The sequence below is a fragment of the Molothrus ater genome, chromosome 12, assembly GCF_012460135.2.
Source record: "Molothrus ater isolate BHLD 08-10-18 breed brown headed cowbird chromosome 12, BPBGC_Mater_1.1, whole genome shotgun sequence".
Taxonomy (NCBI): domain Eukaryota; kingdom Metazoa; phylum Chordata; class Aves; order Passeriformes; family Icteridae; genus Molothrus; species Molothrus ater.
In genome coordinates, this window is record NC_050489.2 from 17,968,957 (window position 1) to 17,991,183 (window position 22,227).

Below are 22,227 nucleotides of genomic sequence, written 5' to 3' on the forward strand. Positions count from 1 at the left end.
AGCCTGGCCCCGCGCAGCGCGGCCGTCCCGCCCCCGCCGCCGCCGCCGCCAATGGCTCCGCGGGGCCTGGCCCGGCCCCTCCCGGCCCGCCGGGGGGACCGCGGTGATGCAATAGCCCGGGCACGGGGGCGCGGGGGCCGCGGGGCTCGGCCCGGCCCGGCACGGCACCGACCCGCCCCGGGGATGCTTTTCCCGGCCGTGGGGTGGCTTTTCCCGGCCGCCGCCGTGCTGGCAGCCCCCCGATGCTGTGGCGGCCGCTGAGGGCCGGGAGGAGGAAGGAGGCAGAGCCCGGGATGGAGCGGCCGGCGGCGGCGCGGCGGGGCCGGGGAACGGGCCGGGAGCACGGGAGGTAGCGCGGAGAGGAGCAGGTGAGCGGGGATGGGGGCTCGGGGATGGAGATGGGGCCTGGGGATGGAGATGGGGGCTCGGGGATGGAAATGGGGGCTCGGGGATGGAGATGGGGGCTCGGGGCCGGGGATAGGGGCTCGGGGATGGAGATGGGGGCTCGGGGATGGGGGCTCGGGGCCGAGGATGGGGGCTCGGGCCGGGGCCGGGGATGGGGCTCGGGGCTGTGCGGAGCAGCGGGGGCTGAGCATCATCCGCATCCCGGCCCCAGCGCTCAGGGCGGCCCCGGCCTCGAACGGCGGCTCCGGGGTGACTTTGGGTGGTGACAGCCGCTGCTGGGCCAGGCGTGTGCGGGGAGCTGTGTGTGTGTCCGTGTGTCTGTCCGTGTGTGTGTCCCTGTCCGTGTGCGAGCGGCTCGCCCCGTTCCAATGCAGCGATCTCCCCCTGCCGGGCTGCCGGCGCTGCCAGGAGCGATCCCGCATCCCTGCGAGTCCCCGCGCTCCGGGAGATGCGGGTGAGAGGCTGGGGCTGCCTGTGAGACCGAGCTTCAGCCCCACAGAAACAGAGACAGCTCTGTGCTTTGCAGAACCCGTGGGAATAAACAGCGCCCGGTGATGTCGTGCCCAAGGACTGGAGTGGTACAAACCAGCCCTTCGGCATTTTAGTGGGTTTCTACCCAAAACCCGTAGGGCTGGATTCGGAATTTAATAAAAAACCGTATTCCTCGATAAAAAGTATCACATTTTGTTTCTTTTAAAGTTTGCAGGGGATGACCATTGCTTGTTTCACCTCAGCGTTGTCCCTGTGAAGGCTGAGCAGTAGGAGCCCCATTACCACCCTGTCACTGAGTGCTGTCAGACGTGAGGGACAAGAGCTCCAGAGCGAGCCCTGAGTGCCAGGGACCCTTTGGTGCCACCAGTGCTGCCCCAGCTCCTTCCAGCTGCATCCCCGTCCCTGGATGACGTGAGGCTCTGGGGCACTGCTGCAGTGCATCTCTGGCTCGATGAGGTCATAGGGAACAGGGAAATATTTCTGAAGTCAGTACAAGTGGAGGACACCGGGTGAATCACACTCGGTATCTGCAGGCTGCAGGCTCTAGATGATAATATAATCACACATTAATACTTCTGGATTTATATTGATCTTCTTTGCTTTTAGGAACTCTTTTATTTTTTCTAAAGCCTTTGTGCTGAGCATTGTCTGCTCATAAATGTATTTTTTGTAGTCTGTGTTTATCATCCATTGGCACTTGCTGCTGTTTATACCTGTAACACTGCTGCTTGTCCTTGCCCTTGTCCCTTCAATCCCTGACCCTCAGCTCCTGATGTTTCCTAGGGCAGAGGTGGGTGACTCCAATGTCATCCCCTTAGGAGGAGGGAACCTCATCCTTGTGCAGGTCCCTGTGACCCAGTGGCTGAAGAATTCATTCTCTTCATTAGGGACTTCATGCCTCACACTTTTCAGTGCCAGATCTAACATCAGAAATGCACATCTTCCTTGTGGGACCAAACCTTTTCTCTTTGCTTCTTTTCCTTGTCTTTCCTCACTTTTTCATGGATATTTTTTTTTTTAATGCATGGAGGGACAAGTATTGTGCTCAGTTTCATCAGGCTGTAACTGGAGTGAAAAAATTACCTACTTTTTTGACTTCAGTGAGCTCTGATTTGCTTTTCATATGGCAATTCTGAGACCTCCAGAACATGGGGCTTTTCATCCTGTGAGGAAGATGTCACAGGCCTGGCAGAAATACCTGTCCATGTCACAGGAGTCCCTGGAGAGGAAGCACAAGAGAAAGTGAGGACTTAGGGATCTCCTCAAAAAACCATCTCCAGCAGGCATGGAGTCCTGGGAGTCTGGAGTGACCTTCAGCTCTCTAGAATGCAGGAAGGGCCTCAGAATATTTGAGCAAACAGGATGGCCCTGCACAGCCATGGACCCCCAGGAACATCATCTTTATCTTAAATTACACCCTGCAAGTGCCTTGTCCCCGTGTCGCTTTGCCATCTCCCCCACGTTTTGCTTCTTCTCCAATCTTTCTATGTGCCTGTCCCCAATCCTGCTTCTCCATCCCTGACTTTTCTGTGCAGAAGCAGAGAAAGGAATAGAAACTACAGAGAAAGGAATGGATAGAACAAGAACAATGCTCTCCTTCAGGAAGAGGCTGCCCTGAATTTTCAGATGGCGGTTAGCATTGGGGCTGTCAATTTTCAGGTCAGAGAGAGTATTGGGGTTGTCAATTTTCAGGTCAGAGAGAGTATTGGGGTTGTCAATTTGTAGGTCAGAGTAGCATTGGGGTTGTCAGTTTTCAGGTCACAGCATTGGGGTTTTCAATTTTCAGGTCACAGTTGGCATTGGGGTTGTCAGTTTTCAGGTCACGGCATTGGGGTTTTCAATTTTCAGGTCACAGTTAGCATTGGGGTTGTCAGTTTTCAGGTCACAGCATTGGGGTTGTCAGTTTTCAGGTCACAGCCCACACTGGGGCTGGCAGCAGAGTGGGATTTCACTCAGACAGCCGAGGGTCTTTACCCAGGTCCTCATGGTCACACGATGAGAGACCAAAGCTGGCAAAAACACTTTCATCTCCAGACTCAGAAATCAATAGATGAGTACAAAGCCATCATCATCCCCTCTGGTTTCTGGAGTGTCCTTGGGGCTGGCTGGGTGCTGCTGCCCCAGCACTGGAGGGTGGCAGAGGCCAGGGCAGGTAGAGGTGCTGGCACAGGCAGCTGTGGCACACTCCCCTGGTGTCCCCATCACCCTCTGCAGCCACACAGCCCTGTCACCACCTGGGACACGCGTCCAAGCTGGGCTGTCCTTGGTGGGAGCAGATGGAGCCTGGACACTCAGCCAGCCTTCTGCTGTCCCCGTGATCACCTCTGGAGGGTACCCGGGGTGCTGGGTGAGCAAAGGGCTTTTCCCCTTGCACCACTGCCCTGAAACTGGACCCGGTGGGTCTGTGAAGGGTCTTTGCTTCTGAGTTCCCCCCTGAGGCAGGGAATTTTCAGCCTGCTGCTCACCAAGGGGAGGTTCTTAATTTTGAGCCTCCTGGGCCATAATGAATGAGGGAAAGTCCCACGGAAGCAGGGAAAGCCCCACTGGGGAGGTGAATTTCTGAGGTCAGGCAGGGTAAGCAGGAGATGGTGATGGAGCTTCAGGCTGCATTTCTCAGAGCCACTGCACAGTTTATCACCGCTGGACAAACAAAACACAAAAACCCCAAATTCCCTGCAGCCAATGCCCCTGGCACGGCTACCCGTGTCTGCCTTGCCTCAGGCCCTGCCAGCGCCATCCCTGACCCGGCAGGAACAGCCCCGAGCTCCCGGGTGTGTCCGAGCATCCCAAGGCAGGGAACAGCCCTGATCCCCCAGATGTGTCCGAGCATCCCAAGGCAGGGAACAGCCCTGATCTCCGGGATGTGTCCGAGCATCCTGGAGCAGGGAACAGCCCTGAGCTCCCGGGTGTGTCCGAGCATCCCAAGGCAGGGAACAGCCCTAATCTCCGGGATGTGTCCGAGCATCCCGGGACAGGGAACAGCCCTGGTCTCCGGGATGTGTCCGAGCATCCCGGGACAGGGAACAGCCCCGAGCTCCCGGGTGTGTCCGAGCATCCCGGGACAGGGAACAGCCCCGATCTCCCGGGTGTGTCCGAGCATCCTGGAGCAGGGAACAGTCCTGATCTCCCGGGTGTGTCCGAGCATCCTGGAGCAGGGAACAGCCCCGAGCTCCCGGGTGTGTCCGAGCATCCTGGAGCAGGGAACAGTCCTGATCTCCCGGGTGTGTCCGAGCATCCCAAGGCAGGGAACAGCCCTGATCTCTGGGATGTGTCCGAGCATCCCGGGACAGGGAACAGCCCTGATCTCCGGGATGTGTCCGAGCATCCCGGGACAGGGAACAGCCCCGAGCTCCCGGGTGTGTCCAAGCATCCCGGGACAAGGAACAGCCCCGAGCTCCCGGGTGTGTCCGAGCATCCTGGAGCAGGGAACAGTCCCGATCTCCGGGATGTGTCCGAGCATCCCGGCCTGTCTCTCGGTCTCTCCCGCGGGGATCCCCGCCCCAGCCCGCCCCTCCCGGCGCCTCCCCCGCCGTTCCCGGCCCCGCTCCGGTCCCGCCCCGCTCGGTCCCGCCCCGCCGGCGTTTCCTGCCCCGGCCGCGGGGCGAGGGGCGGCTGCAGCCTCCAGGAATTTGTCACCGCTTTGTTTTCCCGGCTGTTTTCCGCCCGGATTTTGTCCCCTCGGCCGATGTAGCGGGGCCGGGGCCGGTCGGGCAGCGCGGCCGGGGGGCTCCGGCCGGCCCCGGGCAGCGCTCGGCGCCCGGGGCTGGGCTGGGCTGGGCTGGGCTGAGCCCAACTTGTTGACACCACCGACCTTTGACAGCAGCGGGGAACAGCAGCGAGGAGAGAAAATTAATATTTTTTTTTTTTAAGCCGGGCATTTCCAGCACGTGCCGGGCCGGGAATTGCATTCCCTGCTGGGCTGAAGATGCGAGTGAGCGCTCAGGAGGGGCTGGCGAGCTGCTGAACATCCCCCTCCCTGTGCCTTTGTTGCAGAAGTGCTGCGGATCGGGCGGTCATGGAGGGAACCCGGCAGAGCAGGATCTGCCGCCCGCACAAGATCAGCGAATCCTCCAAGGTTCGTGCGATTTGTGTCACCTACCAAAAAAATCCCGCTGGGGGTGGAGGGTCTCCTTTGGGCGGGCTGGCTGCGGGGAATGTGGGAATTCAGAGCTTTGAAAAGAGGGATGGGAATTGTGGTTTACCTGCTCGAGTGTTTTTGGTAGAAGTTGTGCTGCCTAGTGATTAAGGGGGGAAAAAAAGGAAAAGCAGCAGCAAATGGGCATCTGCTCATCATGACTCATAACTTAGAAACCCACATCATTGCAGCACAGCAGTTTCTCTATACTAAAAATTCAGTTATGAAATGTGGTGTGTTTGTTTTTTAAACTGATCCATCTCGTAAAATCCAAGCTCGTTACAAAAGCAAAGCTGGGATTGCTCTTTAGATTCAGTCTTGGTTTTGTACAAGATGGGAGCCTCGATCCTGCAAACTGTGCTTAGCCCAGTGAACTCACAAGAACCTGGGCTGCTTTCTTGAGTTTGTGGGGTTCATTTTCTTTGTATTAAAGCTCTGTCTGCACAAATACATTGTTTTTGTTTGTGAATTCACGGAAATCCATCTCAGGCAGCTGTTTATGCAGGTCCTCAGGGTGAGTTATAAAATGTTAATAACAGCTGTAATTATTATGTTCACTTTGTTTCGTGCCAGTGCAAGCTGCTTTTGTGCTGTAGTTACAGGAACTGCAGAACAGGTACCTTGTAACTCCAGGAAAAAAAGCTGGAAAAGAGAAACTTTGCAGTGCCTCCTTACCAAAGCTGAATGAGCCAGATCTCATTTTCTTTTGCACCATTGATGAGCAGCAGAGCTGCATTAACAGTCTGAGAGAAATTAGATCTTTGAATCCAAGAGAAGCCGAAATTCTGCTCTAACACAATTGATGAAAGATAAATAGGACTAATTTTTAAATGCATCCCTACCAATATAATCTTTCCCTCATCCTGTCTGCCACTTAAATGGTTTAGTCTGAATGTAACGATAATTCATCACATTAAAAATTAATTAACTTGACAGCATTGTTTTATTTGCTTGCTTAGACAGCAGCTGTCACTATCTGTTAAACTTAGAATCACTGATAATGTAAGGCTGCTCTCCAGAATATAAATAGCTTGAGGAAGATGTTCAAGTTGAGTATGAAATTAGTCTTGGTTCTGAAATGTGCAGCTCTCAGCTCCATTTCTCGCTCCCAACAAATGAACTCAGCAAGGGGCTGAGATCCTGAGCTGCTGTGCTGTGAGTGCCTCTGCGCAGGGTGGGATGGGTTTGTGCCTGGCTCCTGGAGCAGCAGCAGTCCCACATGGCAACAGGGATTCCAGGAGATGCAGGCGGATCCGAGGGCAGGATTATGCTGCTGCCTCAGCATCCAGCTCAGCACAGAGGGATCTCTGGCAAATCTGATATTCTGCTGTAATCTCGTTATGCATGATGGCGGAATTAGGGAATATTAGAGAGAAATGATCAGCCAGCTCCCAGGGATCAGAGGCAGGAAGGGTTTGGTTCAATCCAAGGGTTTGGATCCATCCTATCCCCTGTCAGTCAGATTTGGGAGAGGGTGCTGCAAGTTGTCATTTCTTGCTGTTCATCTGCCACCATCAGCTGCCCCTGATTACAGCTGCCACACAAGTGTGGTTTATCCTTTGCCACGTTTATTCTTCTCCCCCTCCTCTCCACCCCCTGGTTTCTGCTTGGGCTCCTGTACAATATCAGCTTTTCCCAGCCTCAGGAAAACACAGATAAAAAGCTTTACAGTCCTTAAACACCATTTTTTTTTTCTATTCCTCAGTGGAAGCCACTTTGTTGTCTATGCCATAGTTCCCTTTTTAAATGCAGAGGTGTGTTCATGAGTAGAAGGCAAATTAAAGAGTTTTGATGCAGAAACCTTTTAATTATCAAAGCCTCTTCCCTTAGACTGGTTTAACTCTGCGCACTTGAGTGTTCAGAGCCATTCCAGCAGCAGGATTTTTGGCAGCTTGGGCTCCATTGTTTAGAAGAGAACATAAGGAAATAAAGAGAATCTGCTGGGATGTCACAGTAAGAGCAGCACATTGAGTTGTTCATTTGGGTCTCAAGAAGCCCTCTTGGCTTTAGAATCAAACCTTTTCCAGCCAGGTGGGTAGAGAGGGTCCCACTGTGGTTTAATCTACCCAGCAATGGCTTTTCCAGACTGCTGTGGCTGTGTGCTCTCTGCCTGGGCAGCCAGGAGGGCCACAGGGCATTAGGATTCCAGGGAGAAACAGCAGCTTGGTGGGCAAGAGAAGGGGGAGAGCCTGGGAGGCTCAGGTCACCTGTGGGACCTTTTCAGGTGTCACCTCTGGCAATGCAGCCTGGGGAATTAGGACTGGGCAAGATTCAGACAGCCAGGGCTGCTCAGAGCTGCCTTAGGTAGGACACAGGGATGTGCTTCCATTCCACCCCTTCACTGCTCTTACAAGTCCTTACAGGCTCTGCCTGGTTTGGATTTGGTAATTAAAGTATTTGCTATTTGCATTTACCTTAACCTGGCTTTTATTAAGAGGCCTCACAAGGTACCTGACTGTGCCATCACACATTTAATTCCTCCAGAGGGTGGTCCTAAAACTTCACTTGGCATTCTGGGCTGACCAGCAGTGTTCAGTTCATGTTCTGAGGTGATTGAGGGGTACATTGGGGTACATTTGAGGGGTAACAAAATGTTTCCAGCTTGGTTCATCCTAAGGCTGGTGATGTGTGTGGGGAAAAAAAGCAAAGGCTGGTGGCCTCACAAGCTCAGTGACACGTCCAGAGCTGGTGGTCAGAATGTGAGGAGCAGAGGGATCCCAGAAGGGCACTTAATGGATGTGTCCTGAGGGCATTTTCCCTTTCCTTTAAAAGAAAAATATCTGCTCCTATTCATTTAAACAAAACCTACCTCAGCTTCTGGAAGCGAGGAGAAGCCTTGTGGGAATCAGCTCTCCATGTGTGGCTTTGCACATAAATAAACAGCTATTCCTTCTGAGTGCAGTGTGTGTGCCTGGAATAATGTGGGAAGAAAGAGAGGGATTTTACCCTAACAGGCTTAGAAATGCAGAGTTCTGGAAAGATTTAAGAGGGGGTAGCTGTCAAGCAAGCAGTAACCCAAACAATACATGGGCTGAATGAAAATTCAGAGTACTGCTGCGTGTGTGCTTCCCACTCTGAATGCTCTGTGAGCAGCTGAGCTGGGAGAACTCTGCAAGGAGTCATTTGGGGGACAAGGAAGAAAGAAATGTCAGCAAGATGTCTTTGAGACAATGAGTGGAAGAGTTTCAGAAAATTGTGCCTGTATAACTCATCAGGGAGGAGGTTTCAATGCAGCACTGTGGGGGAAGGAAGAGTAAATTTTATTTAAAAAAAGGGGAGGAGTAGGAAGCAGTAAAAGTCTCCATAGGCCTTTCAAAGTGAAGGTGAGGAGCTCAGGCTCATACTGTGTCACTTGCCAACTACTTCATGTCAGAATTTATTATGAATGTGAATGTGCAGCACAAAAAAGCTGTCTCTGACTCATGAGTGCCTGCACTTAGTGGGAAAACGTTTCACTCTGGCTCGTGGTGGAGGTGCCACCTGCCTGATGCTGTTTGTGTTTCCCAGGTGTACAGGTGGGACGACCACTCCAGTCTGGTTCTGCAGAGCCTGAACGAGCAGAGGCACCGAGGCCTCTTCTGTGACATCGTGCTGGTGGTGGACGAGCAGAGAGTCCCGGCCCACAGGAACCTCCTGGCCGTGTGCAGCGACTACTTCAACTCCATGTTCACCATCGGCATGAGGGAGGCCCACCAGAAGGAGGTGGAGCTCTTTGGGGCCTCCTACATCGGCCTCAAGGCCGTGGTGGATTTCCTGTACGGCAGCGAGCTGTCCCTGGATGGAGGCAACATCGACTACGTGCTGGAGACGGCTCACCTGCTGCAGATCTGGAAGGTGGTGGACTTCTGCTGCGAGTACCTGGAGAACGAAGTCAGCGAGGAGAATTACCTGTACCTGCAGGAGCTGGCCTCCATCTACAACCTGAAACGCCTCGACTCCTACATCGACTCCTTCATCCTGCAGAACTTCGGCACTCTGTCCTTCACCCCGGACTTCCTGCAGAACATCTCCCTGCAGAAGCTGTGCCAGTACCTGGACAGCAGCGACGTGCAGCAGGAGTGCGAGCACGACCTGCTGCAGGCGGCCCTGCAGTGGCTCACGCAGTACCCGGAGCGGGAGAACGAGGCTTACCAAGTGCTGGACAACATCCACTTCCCCTTAATCCCCAAGAGCGACCTGCTGCACAGGGTGAAGCCTGCCGTGTGCTCGCTGCTGCCCAAGGAAGCCAACTGCGAGGGCTTCATCGAGGAGGCCGTGAGCTACCACAACAGCGTGGCGGCGCAGCCCGTGCTGCAGAGCAAGCGCACGGCGCTGCGCACCTGCGAGGAGCGCCTGCTCTTCGTGGGAGGGGAGGTGTCGGAGCGCTGCCTGGAGCTCTGCGATGACACCTGCTTCCTGGACACCAGGAAGGGACAGTGGGTGGCAGAGACGCCTCTGCCCGCCCGGCGGAGTCACCACTGCGTGGCGGTCTTGGGAGGATTCATCTTCATAGCCGGGGGCAGCTTTTCCCGGGACAATGGAGGGGATGCGGCGTCAAATCTCCTATATAGGTATGACCCCCGCTGTAACCAGTGGATAAAGGTGAGGCTTGAGCTGTATTTCTTCTCTTGATGTTTAGAGTGTTTTCTCCTTGCTGGTGGAAGGGCAGGGCTTGTGGGAATAGTGAACATGGCAGCACTCCCAAATGGAACTAACAAGTTACATTGAAACAGCTCCTTGAGTCCTTTGTGGGAATGCTTAAATGACACAAAGAGCAATATTCAGATATCTGATATTCAATGACACAAAATGCAATATTAAATGACACAAAAACCAATATTCAGATATTCAGATATCTGATATTCAATGACAAAAAATGCAATATTAAATGACACAAAAACCAATATTCAGATATTCAGATATCTGATATTCAATATTCAGATATTCAGATATCTTCATTTGGGATTTGGGGGGAACGCGGGACAATGGAGGGAATGCAGCATCAAATCTCCTATATAGGTATGACCCCCGCTGTAACCAGTGAATAAAGGTGAGGCTTGAGCTGTATTATTTCTCTGTTCAAAGTCCTTGATGTTTACAGTGTTTTGCTGGTGGAAGAGCAGGGCTTGTTGGAATAGTCAATATGGCAGCACTTGCAAATGAAAAGTCAGGTTAGTTACGTTGAAGCAGCTGCTTGAGTCCTTTGTGAGAATTCTTAATGACACAATATTCAGATATTCAGACATTCAGATATTCAGCTTCATTTGGGATTTGGGGGGGATGCAGGACAATGGAGGGGATGCTGCGTCAAATCTCCTATATAGGTATGATCCCAGCTGTAACCAGTGGATAAAGGTGAGGCTTGAGCTGTATTATTTCTCTGTTCAAAGTCCTTGATGTTTACAGTGTTTTGCTGGTGGAAGGGCAGGGCTTGTTGGAATAGTCAACATTGGCAGCACTTGCAAATGAAAAGTCAGGTTAGTTACATTGAAGCAGCTGCTTGAGTCCTTTGTGGGAATGCTTAAATTATACAAACAGCAAAAGAGTTTGGGGCAGATATTCAGCTCCATTTAGGATTTGGGCATCTCATCTGAGAAATTCCTGATCAGCATTCACCCACAATTCTTTAGATTACTTCTGGGAATAATTCTGGAATGGACTTAGAGGTGATTGCTTGGTTCACCTTCCTCAAGCAGTAGTACATATAAATCAGAAATGGGTGTGATGTCAAAAGGAAATGTCTATGACAATTTTCAACTGTCTCTGTGCTAAATGTCCCTTAGAACGAGCTCTTTGCTCCCAGTGCTGCCACAAAACCCCTCATGTGTGTGGGTTACTGTATCAGCCACTCCTTGTTCCCATATGGACCAGTCATGGTTCCTGTATGGAGCAGTCGTGGTTTCCACATGAACCAGTCATGATTCCTCTATGGATCAGCCATCCTGGATGGCTCACTTGTGGTTTTCAGTGATTCCAACGCCTGTTTCTTGCAGAGTTGGGAAGGAGTTCCTATAAACACAAATGTTTCTAGAGTAACCTCTCTCTTAGATGTTTTCCTGTTTTCCCCTTGTTTGAAATGGATGCTACTGCAGAAAAACAGAAGCGTTTTATGAATATAATAGTCAAAACCAGAATCTCTCCTTACCAAATACAGGGGAAGAAGCAACTTCCCCATCCTCAGGCATGAATAGCCCTTAAATCCCTTGCTTGCCAGACCCTGGAAGATGCCAGCAGGTCATTTTTCTTTTCCAGGTTGCCTCCATGAGACAGCGACGAGTGGATTTCTACCTGGGAGCCATCACTGACATGCTGGTGGCTGTTGGTGGCAGGAATGAGAACGGGGCCCTGTCCTCAGTTGAGACCTACAGCCCTCAGAAGGACTCCTGGACCTACATAGCAGGACTGCCCAGGTAACTGAGCTGTCTGGAAGCTCCCCTGTGTTTGCAGGGTGGTAGTAAAGGGAGCTTGTGTGGCTTTAGCTGATGAAGGGAACCCTGGGAGGGAGGGAAGGGGATTTAAAACCAATGTGGCATCAGCCATGCCAACCACAGCACAGCTGGAGCTGAGCAGGCAGTGCCTTGTGTCAGCAGGGTTTGAATTTTCATCCCAAGGTGCATCTGGAGGATGGGAGGGAGAGCTCTGATTTCATTCCACAATTCTTACGAAGCTTTTCCTGAGGCCACTTGGGGTTGAATATTTTCAGAAGCACTTTTCACATCTTGGTCAAAGGGGTTTGTCATTTCTTTGGCCTTACTTTGTCACCTTGGTGTGATGATTTTCCTTCTAGGGTGTTTGTGTTGGGCTGCTCAGACTGGCTGTCACAGCTAAACACATTTATCTGTGTTGGAAATACAGAACCCTGGCAAATGTGAGCTCTCTCTGTCTGAGTTGAAACGTGGCTGTTCTCTTGTGAGAGGTTTAAGCCCTGCAGCTCTTGTTGCAGCAGACAGAACATTGCTGTGCCTTGAATCACCGTCAGAGCAGTGACTTTGTAAGGCCAGCAGGACAGCATTTCATTTGCTGTGATCAGATTTGGTGATGTTTGACATTTGTGGGAATCACAGGCTGCATGGATGCTGTTTCCATGATGCCTGAAAGCTCAGCAGCAGTGCTGGCTCTCCTGGTGCCATCACAGAGCAGGTTCCTGCAGTTTGGGGTGAGAGGTCAGGGATTTTCCCTGCTCCCTGAGCTGCAGAGCTGCAGAGCCAGAGGCAGCCAGTGAAGGCACAGAATCCTGTTGCCCAATTCTATTTTGGGCAGGTGCTGCAATGCAAGGCTGATCCAGGCTAACAGCTGGGCTCGAGTGCTCTTCACAAGCAGGATGCTTTTTATTTCTGCTCACTTAGGCAGATCCAGCAGTTTGGGCTAAACACCACAGCCCTGCCTAGGAAGCTGTGCAGGAAGGGTCCTAAATCCTTTTGTTAACTGGGGTCACCTGTGAGGTGTATCCTGTGTGGATATTTTTACTCATAAATGATCCTGGGGAAGTTCACACAGTTGGCTTAATCCACTCAGACTCCCTAAAAAGGAGCAGTTTGTCTGCATATTCCAACTGCTGCCTGTGTGCTGGCTTTGGGAATTCTGCAGCTGCAGCATTTAAAGTGAACTTTGACTTGTGGGTGTTAATTTTTTATTAGATTGCCTGGCTGGTCTGCTTGGATGAGGCAAAAGTCCCCCCATTAGGGGACAGACCCCTTTTAGGATGAATTATTCCTGCACCCAAATAAATGATTCTGCATCCTCTCTTCCTGTGGCTCTGTCCTTGTGTCAGCTCAGCTGTGTGGTGACAGCTCCCCACTTTGCCATGCAGCTGCAGTTTTGCACATTCAAGTGCCTTTAGTTAGATCTTAGTCGACTCTTGGCCCGTTAGGATTTTTTGTCTTCTCAGCCCTTTTTTTCCATTTGCTGCTGGGCAGCGAATTGTTTGAGTTTGAATTGTTTCTGCACAGAAGGAATAAGGCAAAAAGAACTTTATTATGCAGGTTGCAAAAGGCCAGACTCAGAGGTGAGCAACAGGAACCTTTCTGACTCACATCCTCTGCTCGAGCTGGGTGGCTCTGGCAGATTTTGGGGCTGCAGAAAAGGCTCTGGGCAGCCCCTCCTTGGGGAACTTGAGGTGGAGCTGTTGGAGCAAGTCCAGAGGAGGCACCAGGATGATCAGAGGGATGGAACAGCTCTCCTAAGAGGAAAGGCTGAGAGAACTGGGATTGTTCAGCCTGGAGAAGAGAGCTTCAGGGTGACCTAACTGTGGCACTCCAGTGCCTGAAGGAGCCCACAGGAACCATGGAGAGAGGCTTCACAAGGGCCTGGAGTGCCAGGACAAGGAGGAATGGCTTCCCGCGGGCAGAGGGCAGGGTTAGATCAGATATTAGGAAAAAATTCTTAGCTGTGAGATGGTGAGGCCCGTCTCTGGTTGCCCAGAGAAGCTGTGGCTGCCCCATCCCTGTGAGTCTGTGGTTTACAGTAGGCAGGGGAGGAAGGATGAAAGAGGATTCTGTGATCCATTCAAGACTAAAAGCATTCCAGCTACAGTTCCTCCTGCCTGCTCCACTCTTCCCTTCAATGCACTCCTCATCTGATCTCCTTGTTCCTCAAACAGATTTAAGTTCCTGTTTCACTCAACATCTCCCCCAGCCCTCTTCCAGCAGCAAGGCCTCTCACGTAGAGGAAACCAGAAGCTCCAGTCCTCTGCTTCCTGACTTCCTGCTCCGGCATTGTATCCCAACAAAACCTCCTCTTTTCCTGTGTTTTTCTGTCTTCTTCCCTCTGAAGAGAACGTGTGCAGGTGTTTTGGTCCTCCTGGGAGCATGACCACCAGCAGCAGGATTTTTGGTGCCATTCCTGACTGCCCCAAGCCAGCAACTGCCTGGAATCCTGTTCCCTGGAGTGACAGGCTCGTGTTGAGGTCATCCTGGGGTGTGGGCTCGTGTTGTTTGACTCGAGCTGTGTGGGGTGGGACTCTCAGAGGTTGTTTGTTAAAACTTCTATGCTGAACATCCAGAAAATGGGTTTGTTTTGTTGCTTCCCAAGGGTCAGAGCTTGCCACGTTGTTACTGTTAGGTCAGATGTGGCATCCACACATGTGATCAGGGTCTAAGAAGAAAAAAGTTTTTTATTCTGCACGTTCTCCAGCTTATATACTCTTAACAGAGTGTGATCTTAAGTCATTAACTACATCACAATAACTTATTATATTCATTGGTGCAAAGCAATTAGCATCAATATAATTGGTAAAAGATTTACAGAAATTTAATAAGGCATGCATACACATTTACTTATGCACTTAGTCTAGTTTAGAAAAATTTTCATGTATCTTTTCTAATCTGTTTCCATGCTGACAGCCTTGTCTTCTTCTTTGCTATGGCTACACTCAAAAATCATCAATTGATGTTTCTTGTATTAACTCAGCTTGGCTTGCAGGCCAGCTGTCCAGCCCCTCCATGCCACATGTGTGGGGATCTGCAGGCAAGGCAGTGGTTGTGTCCTTGAGCCCAGGTGCCAGCACCCACCCCGTGTCCGTGCTGCTGCTGTTCACAGTCCTGCTCCTCTAAGGAAGAGCTTTAAGGCTCGTTATCTCCTCTCACCCCCTCTCCTTCCCACCCTATATGGTCAAAACAACATCTTGTTTTCCCTAAGCACTCTCTTGGAAGGAGCTGAGCTGTTTTGACTGAACTTGGGCTGTCTTGCTGGAGAAGCAAACAGCCTCTCGGGGCAGATGCTTTGCAGGGAAAACTTCAGCCAAGTTGTCTAAAGGGTGGACCTGCTCCAAGCCCGCTCCAAGGGAATTCAATTTGCCTGATGCTCACTGGGGTCCTTGCTTGTGGCATACCTTTCCCTTTCTTCAGAGAGGTCTGTATTTTTTGCCCCTTTTCCCAGAAACTGGGAGCAGTTTCTCTCATAGTTTCTAGCCTGGCAGGGAGCAGTGGTGGCTGAGGAGCTGGCAGAGCAGGAGGTGGGGCAGTGATGATGACACTTAGATGACAGAGATAGCTGAATAGTTTTTGTTAATTTTGTTAGTGATTGTAAATATTACTCTGTGTCTCCCTTATCTGCTTGGATTCTTGCATCGAACCCTGCAAAAATCCTTCTCAGCTGTGTTTGTCTCTCAAATACAAAAAGGGGGAAGTGTGGAGGGGCTGGATGGCTGGCCTGCAAGCAAAGCTGAGTTAATAGAAGAAATATCAATTGATGATTTTCGAGAGTATCCATAGCAAGGAAGAAGACAAGGCTGTCAGCATGGAAACAGATTACAAAAGATACATGAAAATTTCTGTAAGCTAGACTACATGCATAAGTAAATGTGAATATGTGCCTTATTAAATTTCTGTAAAACTTTTGCCAATTATATTAATGTTAATTGCTTTGCACCAATGAATATAATAAGTTATTGTGATGTAGTTAATGACTTAAGATCACACTCTGTTAAGAGTATATAAGCTGGAGAACACGCAGAATAAAAAACTTTTTTCTTCTTAGACCCTGATCACGTGTGTGTGGGTCACGTCCAGCCTAACAGTAACAATTAGGGTCCTTGCTTGTGGCATACCTTTCTCTTTCTTCAGAGAGGTGCTGTATTTTTGCCCCTTTTCCCAGAAACTGGGAGCAGTTTCTGTCAGAGTTTCTGGCCCGGCAGGGAGCAGCGGTGGCTGAGGAGTGGCAGAGCAGGAGGTGGGGCAGTGTGTTCTCATCCTGAGCACACCATGAAAAGGCCTGCTGCAGACAGCAGGGAAATTAATTGAGTGGCCCTAGGTTAAAGTTTGGCAGAACAACTGAAAGCTGCTGTGTGAGGAGCTGTGCTGGAACAGGCTGGGGAGTGATGGTATCTGCTCTGCCAGTTGGGTCATGAACGATCTCTCAGGGCTACGACAGGTGGACAGCAAGATTCAGAGCAACCACAGCTCACCTGGACTTTGGTTGGAGTAGGGGATTCCCAAAGCTTGATTGAGTTATGTGCTCTTCTGTCTTGGGCAGTACATGGTAGGTTTTCTGGCATTTGAATGGTGTTACTGGGTCAGGAACTAATTTTTCAGCACTGTATCTGGGTTAAGGCATTCAAAATTGGTGCCAGGCTCCAGCGGATGTTAAAATCAAATCTCCTTTCTCTTAATGCCTCTGCTTTTTTTCTGGCCACTCTTGCAGATAATGCTGCCAAAATGCTCAATGCTCTCTGTTGGAGGATGTCTAGACCCACTCTATTGATGTGCCTGTTCTGCTGCCCATTTAGAAATGCCCCTCTCTCCATCACAGGGCTTGTAGAAAGGATCTGCATTGATTGGTTTCAATTTATGCATCTATTTCCTGCAGTTCCTAGCAAAGTGATGCTATTTTGGATGAGCTTTCAGAAGTGAAAGTTTCAAAGTGAAACACCTCTGGTGCCTTTTAGTGGGTAATTGTCCTGTCCCTGGACAATAACAAATTGATGGTCGATTTGGTGCTTCAGATCTGATGGTTTCTGTCAAAGCACTCTCTGGCTGCTGCTGTTCCCTGGACACAGCCATGGACTGAGGCAAAAGAACAAGAAAATCAGTGCTTTTTATGCAGCTGCCTGTGCTGGGCTGCATGCCTGTGCTTGAGACACAATGGCTATTGCTTGCTTACCTGTACAGAGCTCCAGAGCAGGAGAATATTTAACCTGCTTCTCCAAAGGCCATGCAGGTTTTTATTAACTTAGGGTCATTTTTTCCCTGAATGGTGAATGCAGTGTGATTGCCACCAGCAGTGCAGGGCTCTGGGGTGCATTCCATGTCCTCACATTGTCCTCCTCCTGACTCCTCCAAACTCCCTGGTACAGCACAGCCTCCAGGCAGCCTGGCTTCATGTGGGCTTAAAGTCTGCTGCAGTTTGAAATGAACTGAGCTCAAGCTGTTCATCCCATCCCCAGACTGAGCATTTTTAACCCCATTCCTGTGTATGCAGAGAAACACAGGCTCTGACAAAGCAGCCCAGGAGCCACTGGAGAGGGACAGTCCCTGTTTTGTCTGGAAGAGACCTCAGCCAAGGAGCAGCATCTCTGGGCACTTCACCTGCCTGGTACTTCTGTCAGGGCGAAGGCCAGGGGTCCATGTGCTCAGGGTACAATATGTTCACCAGAAGCACTGAGCTTGAATGAACTGCTTCCATCATGAGGCACATTGAGAGCTGTGGAAATCCTGAGTTGCCTTTTTGGATAGAGTCCATAACTGTACCAAAGCTCTCTCCTTTTTTCTTCCTCTCTTTTCCCTGAGAGGCCAAGAAGGAGAACAGCAGTGAAGTCACCTCTGCAAGATCTCCAGCCCCTGTAGCTGAACAGACTGTCCTGGTCATTCAGCTCTGTCAGCCCAAGCGTGTCAGGGATTTTTCTGCTTCTTGTAGCAGGAACCTATTAAAATATCTGATTCAGACAGGGATCAGAGGTTTTGGTAGGCATCTAGGATAATAACCACCTTTTAGCTCATCTCAGAAGCCTTGTGCTTTCAGGGTAAATGTGGGGTTTCTTTCCTAGGCCATCTTCTCCCTTGGCACACAAGTGCTGGCACTCAGCTGCATGGAAGATGTTCCGATAGCATTTGTGTGGCTCAGAGAAACCATTAGCCTGTGAAATAAAAACAGCTCAAGGTTCTCTCCACACAGAGCTCCAGCGTGTTCAGGCATGGTTCAAAGGCTACAGCAATGCTAACAGAGCTGTCTGCCGTGGAGGCTGCGTGGTCTCCAGTGCCTGACTACAAAGGATGGTGGTAGAGGCTGGTGAGTGCAGCCTGATGAGAACATTGCTCTGTGCCCTGTGGGGATTGAATTGCCTGGGTTCCTTGACAGAGCCAATTTGCTGTGGCTGGTGCTGCATCTTTTGACGCCCCAACTCCCCCAAAAGAGGGAAAAGGACATATAGAAATTATGTGTTCAAAGCAGCTGATGCTGTTCATCACCTTGGCTGTGCACTGCTGAGAGCTCAGAGGGGTTTGGTTAGGAATAGCCCAGTGTGAAGTTAAGCCTAGATCTCCAGGCTGTTCTTATAGTGGGTTTATTACAGATGATCCAAGGGAGTTTCTCTCTGCCCTGTGCATGCAGCATGCATGGTGCTGCCTCTACCATCTCATTTTCTCTTATTTCACCGTGATCTGTGGTGGGCTGGGGTCTGCTGCCTTGTCCTGGGGTGACCAAAGGAGTTCCTAGCTGTAGGGCAGCAGTGGTAGAGCAGACAGATGGCTCATGAAAAGGACCCTGTCTGTGTTGGGACTGCAGGTGAACCGAGCAGAGAGTGCCCGTGAGTAAGAAATGTGTCCAGTGATCCTGAAGCTGTGCAAGGGCAAGGCAGCAGCAGTTTTCTTCTTGGTTTCTCTTGGTTTATCCCTACTGGTATGTCTGAGAGGTCCCTTTCTTAGATGTGGATTTCTTCCCTCTCTGGCCCTCTCAGACTGATGCAAGCCAAGCACTGGAGCAGAAATACGGGAGTGAAGGTCATGCCAGTAGAGCAGGATGGGCTATTTCTGTTGTGTGACACACTCTAGAGGATGCATTAAGAAGTGATTGTCATGCCTTGGTGCTCTGTAGCGACCAGCTATGGAAAGGGTGATTTAAAAGTGGTTGTCAGGCTGTGCACTCTGCAGTGCAGGGTGAGGCCCTGGGAATGAGAGGAGTTACTGGGTAACTGCCAGACCAGGGATTCTGCTGCCTTTAGTTACTGTTTATTTGCCTCTTTAGCACAGTCCCTCTGCATGCTGGTGTGTGTTGATAAAACCCATAAGGACTGCTCCTGTTTGCTGCCCCAGGTTTACCTACGGCCACGCCGGCACCGTCTACAAGGAATTCGTGTACATTTCGGGAGGCCACGATTACCAGATCGGCCCCTACAGAAAGAACCTGCTGTGCTACGACTACCGCACGGACGTGTGGGAGGAGAAGAGGCCCATGATCACTGCCAGGGGCTGGCACAGCATGTGCACCCTGCAGGACAACATCTACTCCATCGGCGGCAGCGACGACAACATCGAGACCATGGCTCGGTTCGACATCCTCAGCGTGGAGTCCTACAGCCCCCAGTGCAACCAGTGGACCAGAGTGGCCCCTCTGCTGCAAGCCAACAGTGAATCGGGGGTGGCCGTTTGGGAAGGCAAGATTTACATCCTTGGAGGTTACAGCTGGGAGGAGGCTGTCTTCTCCAAAACAGTCCAGGTGTATGATAAGGAGAAAAATAAGTGGTGCAAAGGGACGGACTTGCCCAAAGCGATTGCTGGAGTGTCCGCGTGCGTCTGCGCCCTGAAACCCAAAACAGAGGACAAAAAGAAAAAGATAAAAACAAAAAAACATCAAGATCGAGGAAGATGACCACTCCTGGATAGCCACCCTTGGATGGTGGGCTCCTTGTATTTAGACATTTCTATCTAACCTTTATTCTTTTTCTTTTTAAACAGGGTGGGGAGGGCATCTTCTGAGGCCTCAGAAAATGTACACTTGAATGTGGTTTTTGGATTAAACTCATGTTTAAGGTAAAAACAACAAAAGAAACCAAAAACTCCCCCTCTTGCTATACAAAGGGTGATGTGGACAGAGAGGTTCTGCTGCTCTCCTGAATGTTAAGGCTTAGGCTTCTCCTTCTGTGGTTCATGGCATTTCCACATACATCGTATTATATCGACGTTTTAAGGAGGTTTTTAAAAACAACTTTTATACTTTTTTATACCACATTTTGCTAACTCAGTCTCTCGTTTGCCATCTATTACGTTGTTGACTGTAGAAGCTGCAGCTCTGCGCTCGTGACCCCGTAGCTGGCGTCAGGAGCTCCTGGTGTGATGATCTTGGGTGTCTGTGTGCCTTGGCCAGGCCGTGGTGCAGCTGCTGGAGCAGCGCTGGCATTCCCAGCATTGTCAGGCACTCAGCTGGGACCGGGACTATTGTCACAATCCCAGCTCCCCCAGAGCCCAGCCCGCCAGCCATGCCCATAAACACCCTTTATTTCAGTCACTGCTGATCTGCTGAGTGGATTTCAAGGGCTTTGGTTTAAAGTTCAGCTGTTGATCATTGCTGTTATTTTTTCCTCAGTCCTCCTCTCCCACCTCCCTTTCCATGTATTTCAGATTTCTTCCATCTGGTGTATGTGCAGGTGATATCCTGCTACCCTCATTCTTTTGTCTTTTTTTCCCCCCCCTCAAACTATTTACCTCAATAATTGGAAAACACTAAGAAAACATTTTTGCACTTAATTTCATTTGAAACTCTGGTAAGAGTTTCTACTAAAGAAACCTACTTTAAGACCTACTACAAGCACATGTGTAAGGAAAGTGGTAACAATAAATTTCTGGAGTGCAAGGAGGTTATAGGTTGTTTCTTCAGTGCTAAGAAAACTGGTTGGAATTAATTTTCTGAAACTCTTTGAGGTTTTTTTTGGTGTCTTTTTTGTTAATTTAAAAAAAGCCTCAGGAGTCAGGCTTTCATTTGCATTAATGGATTTATTTTAAAGCTTTTGTGTACTGCATGAGGTAATGGTTATTCTTTTTTAGCCTAAAAATAAATTTAAAACCAAAAAAACCCAAATGAAACATTTTGGTTATGACAAACTCATTGACAAGTTTTTGGGGTTATTTTTTTAATATCTGAAATCCTTGCTATGTTGACTGACAACTACTTAACTTTTTGGGGACATTTTCACGTGTAAGTATAGAACAAAAATTTCAAAGACTTGCTTTTTTTCTGTTACTGGGTTGCTTGTTGCTATATCCCCTCTTTTATTGTGTTTATGTATTACATTAATGTCTGGGAACAATAAATCCAGTTTAGAATATTCTATTCATCACAGTCTGATGTCTTGTGTATTGATTTCACTGAGGTTTTCCTTTTTGATTAATTGAAAAAAAAATAATCCTGTCATCATTATTCAGTGGAAATTATAATGGTAGAAACATTTTAGTAGGAAGATAAATTTAACAATATTAAGTAGAAATAGAACTTTTATTTAGATAATCAATTTTTTTCTGTATTTTTCTGCTCTCTCAGAAGAGACAAGGGGGAATGGCTCCCCACTGCCAGAGGGCAGGGTTAGATGGGACACTGGGAAGAAATTCTCCCCTGTGAGGGTGGGGAGGTGCTGGCACAGGTGCCCAGAGCAGCTGGGGCTGCCCCTGGATCCCTGGCAGTGCCCAGGCCAGGCTGGACATTGGGGCTTGGAGCACCCTGGGACAGTGGGAGGTGTCCCTGCCATGGCAGGGGGTGAAACAAGGTGAGTTTTGAGGTCCCCTCAAGCCAAACCATTCTGTGATTCTATGAAATTCCTTTTCACATTTTTGCAGGTCTGACAAAAAATCCAATCCAGTTTGTAGGGTGGTTTCAAAGACAGTATTTAATGGGGTGTAGATAAACAACTTACAATTGCTTAATGTTAAACATGAACAAAAGACAGCCTCAGTGCTCATCAAAAAGGGTTTGTTGGGGAAAACACCAAAGCCAGAGACTGTGAGTGAAGGTGGATTAAAGGACATGTCATGAGAGGTCACTGGGGGATCCTACCTGCTGTTGCCAGAAGCATTTTTCCATTACTAAAGGAACAAGTGATCCCTCTTTGCACCTCCAAGCCCATCCAGGGAGCACTCCTAAAGGCAAGGTCAGGCAGAGTGCCCTTGGATTTGGGATGCTGTGGGTCCAGATGTGGCTGATCACCCCTCAGGAAGTGTCAGCAGCCAGCACAGTGAGCCTGGAGCTCACCCTCACTCCCCAGCGCTGCTCAGCTGTGGGGAATTGGTGTGCTGGAATTTCTGAAAAATGAAAGGGAGAATTTGAGTGACACCAGTGGATTTCTGCTCTGGTTTTTGAGGTCTGAACAGTCCTCTTGGTGAGGAATTAGGGATGGCAGAGGAAAGGTGCATTCTCTTGCTTCAGCCTGGCTTCTGAACCTGCAGGTCCCACTGCCTTCATCGCTAAGCTCTGTGAAGCATTTTACTCTTGCCAGGAAGCACAGCTCTTTCTTCCTTCCTGCCCCAGGGAAAAATAACTACTGCTCTACTTCATTTCTAAAAAGGCTTCCATTGCCAAATTCTGAGGAAAGCTCGTTTTACCTGAAACAAAGCAGCTACCAGAACACTCAGGTTTGTTCTTCCCACACTTCCATGCCTGTATCGTGGCATTGGCGTGTCAAGGAGCTGCTGCTGGAACCCTGACGTTGGATAACAAATCCCTTGAGGTGCCCTGAGGAAAAAATCCCAGCCTGGTGTGAGATGCAGTTGTTTTGAAGGCTTGAGAAAGAAGATGGA

General features: G+C 50.0%; 1 protein-coding gene across 1 annotated transcript; it reads left to right on the forward strand.

Moving 5' to 3' along the window:
• Window positions 1–27: 27 nt before the first annotated feature.
• KLHL36 (kelch like family member 36) lies at window positions 28–20,779 on the forward strand. Its single transcript, XM_036390320.2, has 5 exons — window positions 28–368; window positions 4,891–4,972; window positions 8,540–9,613; window positions 11,264–11,421; window positions 18,757–20,779. The coding sequence occupies exons 2-5, from the start codon at window positions 4,913–4,915 to the stop codon at window positions 19,310–19,312; spliced, it is 1,848 nt and encodes a 615-aa protein (XP_036246213.1). The 5' UTR covers window positions 28–368; window positions 4,891–4,912; the 3' UTR covers window positions 19,313–20,779.
• The last annotated feature ends 1,448 nt before the right edge of the window (window positions 20,780–22,227 follow it).